Raw genomic sequence first — 12,858 nt, forward strand, 5'->3', positions numbered from 1 at the left:
TTATTTACGATATCATTGACAGCGATATCAGCTATACCGAAAATCGTCTGTGAGACGATACATGCGCTAGAGTTACACGATGAAACGCCATCTTGGAAAATTATGGATAATAAGGGTCGTGTCACGGTGGTCCTGCATTGGGATCAACGTCAAGGAGGCGGAGGAGGTGGAGGGGGTGGAGGTGCCAGTGGCATTGGTGGCTTGGGGCCGAGCTGTAGTGGCACCAGTGGCGGTAATGGACTCATGTCATCGGAAAAATATTCACCATCGAAGAAAGGACTGTCAGCGCAAAGTTCGCTGGATACCAAATCGATATCATCGCAGTCATCACAACAACGCTATACCAGCCCACAAATAACCGTAATCAGCGATGAGGGACCAGCGAGCATATATCATCCGGGTGGCGTAGTGCTACCACCCGGAGTTGTAATACCCGGCATAAGTAGGCGTTTGTCCAAACAGGGCGGCTCTTTTGATAGCGCTGTGGGTGCGGTACATGTACATACACCCGAATGTGCGCATCATGCGCATACGCCCACACGGGCAGGCAGTCCCAATACTACGGAATGCGATTTTCATTGTTGTGCGCTGCACGAAGAGGGGCGTAAAATTTCGGTACACAAAAGTGTAGCTACGTCACCCATACAAGATGGTACGACGAGTCCTCAGCCGCAGCAACATCAACAAGCGACGCTATCAATGTCATCGGTTGTGGATCCTATGATGGGCGGCAGTATGCAACGACGCTCATCGGGTGTCAAAGGCCATGTACGCTTTCTGGATATAGCGCCGGAGCGTGATAGCTCCGAGAGTGAAACAGAGAATACCGTCATGGAGGATGATAAAACGACGACTGAGAAATTCCTGCTACTCATCGATCAGTTATCTGTCGATCAGAAACGACATCTTAGTATTAAAGATATCGGCATCATATTGGAACGACTCAATTCGAAGATACTCGACGTCGAGCGACTGGATCGAGAATCAGAATCGGACGATTGTTATAATTGGACGATAAAGGCGACAATACGTGGTGATGCGCTGCGTGAGTTGGGTGTTATCTATAATGGAAACTATTATGCCATATCGGAACATCCCGGTTATAAAGAGGAGGTGGAAGAGAATGGTGAGGAAGTTGAAGAGGAAGACGAAGAAGATAGAATATAGAAATGCAATTAATTAAATTTAAATGAATAATAATAATTAAATTAAAGCAGAGCGCTAAGCATTTTGAAACAAAATACAAACACAAATACATACATACACACACACAGAAACATACACACACATATATATGTATATTAAATATACTTATATATAGAAAACATACATAAATAACTAAATAATAACCAAAACTAAAAAGTATAAAAAATTGAAAGAGAAGGTTTAACGATACAAAATGTTTGAAAAAATTAAAAAAGCATGAGAGCTAAAAGAGTATATAAAAGCTAATTTAAGTTACTACTAGTAAAACAATTTTAGTAAATTGTAGAATATTAACTTATAATACTAAATAAAATAAGTAATATTAGCTGTTAGCATGAGAGCAGATATGACAAGAAAACGAAGGTATGACAGAAAAGCACGGAAAAATGAAAAGCAAACAAAAACAAATACGCTAACGTGAGATCATAGTTTTAAGCATTAAATATTAATATTTATGCGACCTTTGCTTTGAATTATATTTATTGACTATTAGCTGCATCTACATAGCTCAAAAGGTGTAAAACACAGGTTTTTATTTTAATTTTCCCCAATATATTTCGGTTACGCAACGGTAACCGTTCTCAAGGGCAACTGCAATTATATTCCCACTCAGCATTTAGATGATTAAATTTTGAATTTCCCTACATATTAATATAATTTGATTACTCTTTCTGGCCAAATAATGAGTTATCATACAATTGAACAAAAGAAATAATCAAATATGAATACTTTTGATGATAAAAACCTGAAAAGCATTTTTCGATCACTATTTGGAATCATTTTTGAAGCCCTTTGATGATTAAATTCTTAAAATCCATAAAAAGAATAATCAAATATGCTTACCTTTGATGATCAAAAACTTTTACTTTAGGTGATCAAAAATTTATAATCATTTTTAATTCAGCTTTCTGAATCTTTTCTGACTATATTTGTTCATGAACCAATAAACAGATCCCGCATTTAAAAATGAGAGAGCAAAAAATCATAGTTAGCCGTGAAATAAATTTTCTCGGCGTGACGTCACGCTTTTGACAACATGTTTCATTACTGACGCAGTGTTCAGACTTTATTCCAATCGGAGTATTTTGCTCCGCTATTACCTCCTACTACATTTTTGGTATCTCAAAGATTTTTTGGGTCGAGTTGAAAACTAAATAGTATTACTTCCTAATGTCTTTTGGTTGAAGTTTTTATTGTATACGTATGAAAAGCAGATAATTTACAAGTCACGATTGGATGATATGACGTGAATTCTCTGTTTATGTCTTCAGACAAGTTTGTTCACATTTTACTCAAAGTTTTTGTACTTTTTTCATACGGAATGAGAAAAGAAGAAGCAAAATGTAAGCCAAAAATGTGTTCGGGTGTGATCTGTAAATCATGGCAAAATTTAACATACAGCACTTCTTGAAGTACGTTGAGTCAGTGAGGTCAGCTAACCCTGGTTTGCGATAACAGTTGCCAATTGGGGGTCCAACCGAGGTAAAATCTTCCTCCAACTGTCTCTCCCAACTCAGTGCAGGTTTTCTCTTTCCTCTGTTTACAAGCTGCCGGAGCGTATTCGTTCATCCGCATAACATGCCTTAGCTAGCGAAGCCTTTGGATTTTCAATAGCTGCATTATCGTCAAGTCTGCGTAAATCTCATATAACTCATCATTATACCTCCTTCGACACTCGCCGTCGAATCACGGATAGAACTATAAACCTTCCGGAGAACTTTTCTCTCGAATACTCCAAGAGCCATTACATCTTCTCTCGACACCTTCCATGATTCCGAGCCATACATCAGGACAGGTATTTTGAGTGACTTATAGAGCGAGAATTTTGTTCGTAGAGAGAGGACTTTACTTTTCAATTGCCTAAAGGAACACTAGTTCGCAAGTTATTCTCCGTTTGATTTCTAGGCCAACATTATTTTTGCTTTTAATGCTGCTTCCCAAATGAACGAAATCTTTCACATTCTCGAATTTATATCCGTCAACAGTGACGTAGCTACAAAGGTCACAATGACAGCAACTACTTCGTCTTGTCCACATCTACTGCAAGACCCACTTTTTTTGCTTCTTTATCTTCGCCTCCATGTTTGAACAGCCCGGCGGGTATCCGTCATTACTTGGCACGTTGTGATTTTTTAGCCGTGATATTGGATGCCGGGGAGTGTTTTTCATCATCGGCGATCGCGGTATGGGGTTCGTCTTCCCCCACACTCTGTACATCAGTTAACAGGTCGCCATTATCGCCTACAGGAATCTGTCCCGGTCTTGAAACCTTTTGTCATTAAAAGAGCATGAAATATGTATGGTCACCGAAAATAATAATATTTTTTCGCGATAAATATCAGGGGTATAGTTCGCCAAGCCACAAAATCAATTTGATGTTACTTGTTCGCCCGCTTTCAAAAAATAAGAAAATATTGTAACGAATTTGCTGCAAATCCTCTTATTTGCAATCCTCTGCTAAGTTCGAATCACTAAACTGTTGAATAAATAACTCCAATATTGAATAATGGAAAAATGGCCTTTATTAACGTACTTCACAATAACACTTATACTTTGCTACTCGCTGGCTTAATAACCAAACTGATTGATAACTCAAATGAAACTCTACTATTGGCCGCCAGATCGCGTGCTTAATCAAACTGATTGATAGCTCAACTCAAACTGAATTCCATTTTACTCGCTTGTGCCGCTTTTATAGTTTACGCTGCATACATCTAGGCTCTTCTATTTCCAGAACGTACCAACTATTTCGAGTGTTTATAGTTCTCATATAGTTTCTACTTGTTTACAATTTTCTACTTTTCAGCGTCTCTCAGATGTATGTGAGTTTGTAGTTTAGAGTCTCTCGCACACACATAGGCGTATAAGTAAATGCATCTGTGCGTGACATCTTTCGGCTGCCTTATATATGTGTATACATGATTTGATTATTGACGTAAACATCGCTTAGCATCGCCTTAGTGATGGTATAGCTTAGTGATGCTAATATCCGTGACAATATATACTCCGAAAATTTAATTTTTACTCCGGCGAAGTCGTTTGCTCAGGTAACAGTTTTAAATACTCCGAACACATGGTAGCGAAATATGAGAGAAATGTAATAAATCGAAAAACTTCAAAAGCGCTACGACATCAAACTTTTTTTTCAAATTCGATTACAAATACAACAATTCCGGGATCTTAACTCATTCGATTATGATATTTGTTCACTGAATAATGAATTTTATACTTGTTAAAATTTTACTTTTCATTGAAAATCTTATTTTTTTCATATACACACATTTTTTCAATCATGAAGTTCAGAAAAAATATGTATATAAAAATTTTATTATTAAGATAGTCTTCAAGACAATATAATGCAAATGCTGCTCGTGACCAAAGATTTTCCCAACCATTGCTCCACCTTCGACTTCCCAGAATATACATAATAGTTGGACAATACCAAGGTTGTGAGCTATTTGAACCCCCGGTAAGTGACTCTCTTGACATATGTATGTACCTGGATATGTCTTCAACATCCCGTACCGTATCGTATTTTAAGATATTGACGATCATATCTGATGTTGGATGTTGTAGTCGCAGGTGTATATCGGTCAAGTTTGTTTGCGAGTGACCTGTGGTTCAAATAGCTCACTACCGCATGCTTTCTTCCCCTGGTGAAATAAGATTATTATGTAGTGCGTTATTTTGAATGAGATATGAAGAATAAATGCATCATAATCGCATTTAAAAATTATTCAAAAATCTCAACCAAAACGATTGAAATATGGTCACGAATATGATCAGAAAATGGCTGTGGAAAGCAGTCAAATATTACACTAAAACAATTAAAGCTCAATTTTACAATGATATCAAATGTGAATAAAAAGCATTTCGAAATAGGAATCATAAATGATTATACAAGAATAATCACATTTAAGGTACATTTTTCTCCCGACGATACATTAATTTTCGAACAGAAAATGCTTTTAAATTAGAAAGGTTTTAATCATCTTGGGGTATTTCATTATATATTTTAATATTTTTTGATACAAATTTTCAAAAAATACTGGCTGGGTTATAATGAATACATATGAAAATATCGGACCAATATTGCCACAGGGAAATAGAAAATGAGATATTGTATTTATTAAAACAAAATGACTTACCAGAAAATATCATTAAAACCTTAATACAAAGAGCAAACATTACGAGAATTCTGCAGAAAAACGAAACCCCGAAAATTTATTGATCAGTCACATATGTAGCTCATCTATTAGAACGGCTAACAAGATTAAACATTTACAATAAAGAGAAAATAAAAATCGCCTATAAACCCATAAACACTTTAAACAAGATATTTAATAAGACAAAGTCCAAAATCTTCAAAGGAAAAAAGCAACTTAAGTTACCAAATCCCCTGTAATGGAAACAAACACGAAATTTGTAACAAATTATACATTGGAACAACAGGGTCAAAATTAATATCACAACACAAATCTGACTTCAAAAATTTTAAGGATTCAAGTATCAAAAGACAGCACTAATAGCCCACTGTGCATCTAGCGCCGATTCAAAATTAATATCACAACACAAATCTGACTTCAAAAATTGTCAGGATTCAAGTATCAAAAAAACAGCACTAATGGCCCACTGGGCATCTAGCGGCGATTTTCCCAACTTCGAAAGAGCACCAATTTTAGCAAACGAACAATGTTACACCAAACGCCTAACATTGGAAATTTTACATATAATAAACACACCGCCGAGCATAAAGGCCGCGGCACAATGCAATTTTTCATATAGATGCGTTTAACACAAGCTTATGCATTCCAGCCACAATCAACTAAGATATTGCGTTTATATGAAGGAACTTCAGACTTGGAAATTGAAGTTTATTTCGCCTTGCACTATTATAAACATTCTCTCTACACCTACAACAAAAATACTTGCTAACATATTTTGTGTCGTATTTATTTATTATATTGCAGTTTTTAATTGCGAAAAATGTTAAAAATGTCACCAACGAGTGGGAAAAATAATTTCACTTTGAGAGTGTGAAAGCGCCCTTAGTCAAAGCAAATGTCGAGTTCTTCTTATGCTTTGCTTGCAACAAAAGTTTGCAAGTTGGCTACTTTTTCATGTCAGATGGCACCAGTGTCGCTCAATCTACCGTTTCACATAAAAATACGCGCAATCTACTCATAATGCATAAGATTGAGTAAAACGCATCTAGAAAAAAACACCGCTTATAAGATGGGGATTCAAGAATGAATTACAAAACGGACACTAATAACATTGCACACTTCTACAGACACTTGGTGACAAACAAACCGACAGCCGACAGTATCAAGCTCCACGTCAAAGCAACCAGACATGTAAATTAATGTATGTTAATGTTTATAATTGTTTCTGTTAAATTTTGTATGTAAATTTTATGTTAAATTTCTTTATAATATTTGTAAATTGTCGAGCTCCAGGCCACCTGGTACATCCAACGATTCCCGAAGATGACTTCTAATTGAAGTCGAAATGTCGATAAATAAAAAACGGCAATATATAACATATACAAATAAAAAGTTTTTGTGTGTTATTTAATATTGTATGGCCTCGAGCTCGACAATTTATTTACAAACATTTTTACAAACTAAAGGCCAAATAACCAACAAAAAAAATAATTTCTTTATAATATAATTGCAGTTGCACTCGAGAACGGTTACCGTTGCGCAACCGAAATATATTAGGGAAAATTTTTAAAAACGTGTGTTTTACTCCTTATTACCTTGAGCCAGATAATAGTCCATAATTATTATTTAAGCACTAAAGTTAAAAACAAAAATTAAAAAAAAAAAAAACAAAAAAATACCAGAATGCAATTCAGTAGTGTTTAAGTAACAGTTAAAACAAAAAACTAAAGAAAATCCACAAAAAATAGTGTGGCGCTAAAACCTGTTCAGAAAATTGTTCACATAAAACAAACATTTTTGGATTATAATGGGAGAAATTAATACCGCGTAACTATAAGTTAAATACACAGTGAGAAATTTTTGCATGAAGTATGTATGTACCGGAAAGCACCAAATACACGCATTGAGGTTATTGCAGCGAAGAAAAACTTATGTGTATGTACTTTTACATATAAACTTATAAATTAAATTTAAAATTAAAAAAAAAATTACAATAATAAAAAAATATTAAATGCAAAAAATATGAAATATGAAATTAATACTGCGAATTACACTCATACATAAAAACATCAGATACATACATACATTATACCGCAAAAATAACTACGAACTAGAGGGCTGTGCGATTAACTGAATGCTTATAATTTTCATTCGTCTCTTTGTAATTAGTTAGCCGTTTCTTTTAATTTTCCATTATTTTTATAACTTTTTAGTTTGATCAAATTGGAGATGGATTAAACATTCGCATCTCTTTAATCACATTATTAAAAATGTTATTGGTGACATTTGTTTTACATTAGTAATAATCTATACATAGTCAGCTTCAACTTTAGAGCTATGTATTTTGCAGTTAATTCAGGTGGGGTGACACAAAGTAAACGGCCATAAGTCAATTTTACTATGACTTCATCAAATGGCCAACAATCACCACCAAAGTCAATTGACTCAACAAAAAAAAAAAATAAATGTAAGGCGCGATAACCTCCGAAGAGATCTAAGGCCGAGCTTCTCTTCCAATTTGCGTCGTGCTCCTCTTCATTTTCCCTACAAATTGGCCGGACGGGACCTACATGTTTTATGCCGACTCCGAACGGCATCTGCAAGGCAGATGAGTTTTCACTGAGAGCTTTTCATGGCAGAAATACACCCGGAGCGCTTGCCAAACACTGCCGAGGGGCGACCCCGCTTAGAAAAATTTTCTTCTAATTTAAAAACCTTATTTCTAAAATTTTGATGTTGCTTTGCCCGGGGTGCGAACCCAGAGCATACGGTGTGGTAGGCGGAGCACGCTACCATCACACCACGGTGGCCGGTGACTCAACAACCTTTTCAAATTTGACTTAAGGTCTTTCAGGAAATTTCCGTGCGACCGTATTCCCATTTCGGGAAAGGTTAGGTTGGGTCAGATTGAAGTGGATGCCTCCAGTGGCCAGTGAAATTAGGGCCGATACCACGAAAAGACACCATTACCTTTCCTCTTCAGACCACACAGTGGGCCTGATAAAGGCTAACAAGTCTTTGATATCATGCTCCATTACATGGTGCAGATTATTCGGAAAGGGAGCTCTCAGGAAGCGTTGTCTTGCACCACTTAGCTTACCTATAAGGCAGTTAGTACTCGTATAAGCGTGACGGGTGCATATCCCATTTTGGCCAGTTTTGCTTCGATGTCTGGCACCGCGGAGTTAGAAGCCTTCTTTTGTCGGCTTGACGGTAAATGTGCTCTTTTAGCACTAGCTTGCATGTGGCAAGAGGCATACATATCTAAGCGTACTTTGTCAGGAATAATTTGACCTTACTAATATCGGTTACAAGGTCCTTCACCGTCCTTTGCGGAGGAGATTTTTCTGCATAGTAAGGGAAGTTGGCCGCTGTAACGCTACTATATTTCTTCTACAACTCAAATGAGCTTGACCACAATGACCCCAAAACAGCTAATCTCAAAATTATTCACCCTAGTTTCTTGAATGGGGACCACATCAACGTCGTTTTTAGAAAGGCTACATATGAGAACAGCTAATGTTGCCTTTATTTATACAGTTTATCTGAAGCACTCTCAACATGCTCAGAAAGGGAAAAGGTCCGTAGCTATATTTTTATTAAATTGTAACCTCCATAAAAACAAGAAAGCTCCGCAGAATGAATTGGATGTTTAGTTCAAAGTGATCTTCTTATTTCAAAGAATTCCTCGCCGAACCATTTGTAAGTCCGAATTTTCACTACAAGGAAACCAGAATAGAAGAAAATAAATGCCGCAAGCGAAAATTTAGAACAAAAATCGCTCTATTTTTTATACAAAATATTTTCTCAACTTAAAGTTGAATAATTGCTATATATTTCAAATAGTTCCCCTTTGGACCAATTTTTTATCCGAATAGGATTTTTCACTGCAATAAATCCGGAGTTTAGAAGAAACAGAGCCGCATACTACTCTTCCGAACTCATATACTTATGTATATAAACTCTATAAATTTCTTGTTTCTGAATTTGGCAACATTCGCACTCAAGAGAACATACTAATAAGGGGAGGAGCGGAAATAAAAACTGACCGTTCTGCCACTTGACAAAATATTATTTGACATTATGACCACTTACAAAAAGCAGAATGGTCTTAATGTCAATATCGTTGACATTGTTACCATTTGAAATTTTACCTTGACGCTGATCTGAAAATTGACTTTGGCCATTTCATATGTCCACAACTTAAATTGATCTTATAACCATTTGAAGTGGTCAAAAGGTCAGTTGACGTTATGACCGTTGACTTGATGTCAACCCTCTTATTACTTAAAACATATTTCTTCTAATGTAATTTATTTTGATGTTATGTTTTTTGTTTCGTTTCTTGCGATTTTAAGCATTTTTGGTTTGATAAATAAAAATTTTGATCAATTGAACAATTGATTTTTCAACTCGATTAATCGAATAACGGCACAGCCCTACTAGTAACATTTTTTTGTTTTTTTTTTAAATAATGTGCAGTCCTTTTACATACATACATAAGTAACATAAATTGATACTCATTTACCTTACGTATACGTGAACCAATGGAATTTTTTAAATCAAAAACTCAAATTAAGTTTCTCTCACAAAAAATGCAATGAAATGTGATTTTACTAAAGTAATTAATTATTTATATCTTCATATACAAAATCGATACATAAATAATAATCTTAATAGTTAAATTAAAAATAATTTTTAAAAACCCTATTTCCTTATTTATAACAACAACTGTTTCTACTTTTTTCCGAACGAAAAGTAATTGTATTTCAGATAATGTTAAATTAGTTTTAAAAATTATTTAATATTAAGTCGGATGTATTTTAGATTTTCTGAAAGTTTCCCAGATTAAAACTTATGATTTCTCAAATTTTTCCAATTCTTCAACTAAATGTCAAAATTTTCGTGATACTTCCGAGAAAATTTTCGAGAAATGGTGAGCTCTACTTCAGGTAAACTGAAATTCATTTCAGAAATAATTAAAATATATGTATGTAATTCATCGGAGCGAAAAAGTATTTCAAAAAAGCCTGTCGAATAACTCATTCATAATATTGCAAACATTGAGATTTCGGAAATAAATATACGTTTTTCTGAAATGCATTTGATTTGTCTAATATAGCTTTTTTCTGTAATACAGTTGGAAAGCGCGTAGTGGAGATGTGAGTAAAGTGGCAGAAATATCGATGTTTTGCTCCGAGAGATCAGTAAATTAAGAATAGAAGAAAAATAATCATTAATATTAATTATCAAATTAATTCAAAATATTTTTTTTCCCAAAAATTGCAGTGTGTCGATTCCTTTTACTACTCACTAATTTTGACTATACCTTATGTTTTATCAATTATACTAATGGACAAAATAGCACTTTTGTGTGTTGCATGGAGTTTTTCTTTTGTTTCTCTTAAAATTTGGGGTCGCTGATTTCAAATCTGTCCTCAAATTTCTTCTAGAAGCTCGAGTTTTTGAAATACGGGTGTCATACAAAAAAACACTTCTCGGGTGACATATTACCATAGTAGGTGTAGTAGTTGCTATTAAATGACACCCGTATTTCAAAAACTCGAGCTTCTAGAAGAAATTTGAGGACAGATTTGAATCAGAGACCGTTTTTAAACGATTTTTTATTATGAGTTCATAAAGGAGACGGCCGCCGTGGTGTTGTGGTAACGTTCTCCACCTACCACACCGAATATCCTGGGTTCGCGCCCCGAACAAAGCAACATCAAAATTTTAAAAACAAGTTTTTTGTAATTAGAAGAAATTTTTTTAAGCGGAATCTGCCCTCGGCAGTTATTCGGCGAGCACTCCGAGTGAAACGACCTTATATGGACTCATTCAGTTCCCCATATGAAACTAATAACATACTCTGGATTCCAAGCTTCGTATGTAAAAGTTGTTATTTCAAGTACCAAACTCGTGTGATAGGGCGTTTACCGTCGGAACATCACAGCGACTGTTATTTCTGGGAAGTAAATATAACAGGAACTAACTGCAAAAATACTCAAATGAATTTATCCAAACCTACGCACTGCTACCGTATAATATAGCCTGCTCTTAAGCCTTAGACAAAAGTAGTGAATGTTTCAAATACATTTCTCAATCACTTCTAAAACTGAGTCCTGAAAAGGTGAAAACTGCGATTTTCGAAGGTCCACAGATTAGAAAACTAGTTTGTAATCCATAGTTCACTAGCCACATAAATGCACTTGAAAAATCTGCATGTGACGAGTTCGTTTGGGTTGTGAAAAAGCTTTTTGAAAAAGAGGAAGTTACCGAACTTCTCCGAGCGTATATACCAACAAATGCTACACTTTTAACATCTGGGTGTAAACATGAGTATCGAAATGCACTCCCTCCAGAGCCATCTGGACTGTTTTCCTGAAAATTAAGGCGATCTCAGTTAAGAGCAGGGCGAAAACTTTATGCAAAGCTATATTACTAACTATTTGGGAAAGAAAAGCTGGTAGGAAAAACGACTTCTACTTTCGAAATAAGGATAAAAAGTATTTTAACTTACTTACTTACTTAATTGGCGCTTAACCGTCTAAACGGTTATGGCCGTCCAACAAGGCGCGCCAGTCGCTCCTTCGCTCCGCCAACCGGCGCCAATTGGTCACACCAAGGGAGTTTAAATCGTTTTCCACCTGGTCCTTCCAACGGAGTGGGGGCCGCCCTCTACCTCTGCTTCCATAGGCGGGTTCCGATAGAAACACTTTCTTGGCCGGAGCATCATCTTTCATTCGCATAACATGGCCTAGCCAGCGCAGCCGCTGCGTTTTAATTCGCTGGACTATGTTGATGTCTGCGTATAGCTCGTACAGCTCATCATTAAATCTTCTTCGGTACTCGCCATCGCCAACGCGTAGAGGTCCATAAATCTTTCGAAGAACTTTTCTCTCGAACACTCCCAAAGCCGCTTCATCTGCTGTTGTCATTGTCCATGCTTCTGCCCCATATAGCAGGACGGGTACGATAAGTGACTTGTAGAGTATGATTTTCGTTAGCCGAGAGAGGACTTTACTTTTCAATTGCCTACCTAGTCCAAAGTAGCATTTATTGGCAAGATTGATTCTTCGCTGGATTTCAGTGCTGATGTTGTTGCTAATGTTGATGCTGGTTCCCAAATAAGTATTTTAACTATCATGCATAAAATCCCATGCAACATAACCTGTCGCAACCAGTGCCATTTTTTGACCGTGTTGATAAAAGTCTAAAATTTTATCCGACTTTCCCTACTTTTTGAACTTTTTTTCAGGCTCCAATATGGCTCCGTTTACTTAACAGTTATTATTGGACGCTTTCAGGAAACACAAACGTTGAGCAGCCGTTGATTGATAATTTTCTGAACGCACCGTTGAAAAGTTATGATCCACTCAACGGTTGGATTTTACGTCAAATTACTGAGCTGAAATATTTTTTGCTACATTTTCTCAACGTGTTTATTCGTCTCTCTGACAGTTCTTTGACATTTTAAAGTGTTGGT

The 12,858-nt window shown here is 35.9% G+C and overlaps 1 protein-coding gene across 4 annotated transcripts in view; it reads left to right on the forward strand.

Moving 5' to 3' along the window:
- Positions 1-10,900, forward strand: part of Drep2 (DNA fragmentation factor-related protein 2) — a 74,369-nt gene extending 63,469 nt beyond the window's left edge. For all 4 annotated transcript variants that reach the window (XM_067776518.1, XM_067776515.1, XM_067776517.1 and 1 more), the window contains one exon: positions 23-10,900. In XM_067776518.1, coding sequence (XP_067632619.1) covers positions 23-1,167 — 1,145 coding nt within the window. In that variant the 3' untranslated portion in view covers positions 1,168-10,900. The remainder of the gene's footprint in view (positions 1-22) is intronic.
- The last annotated feature ends 1,958 nt before the right edge of the window (positions 10,901-12,858 follow it).

Source organism: Eurosta solidaginis, chromosome 3, assembly GCF_040869045.1.
Source record: "Eurosta solidaginis isolate ZX-2024a chromosome 3, ASM4086904v1, whole genome shotgun sequence".
NCBI classification, from domain to species: Eukaryota; Metazoa; Arthropoda; class Insecta; order Diptera; family Tephritidae; genus Eurosta; species Eurosta solidaginis.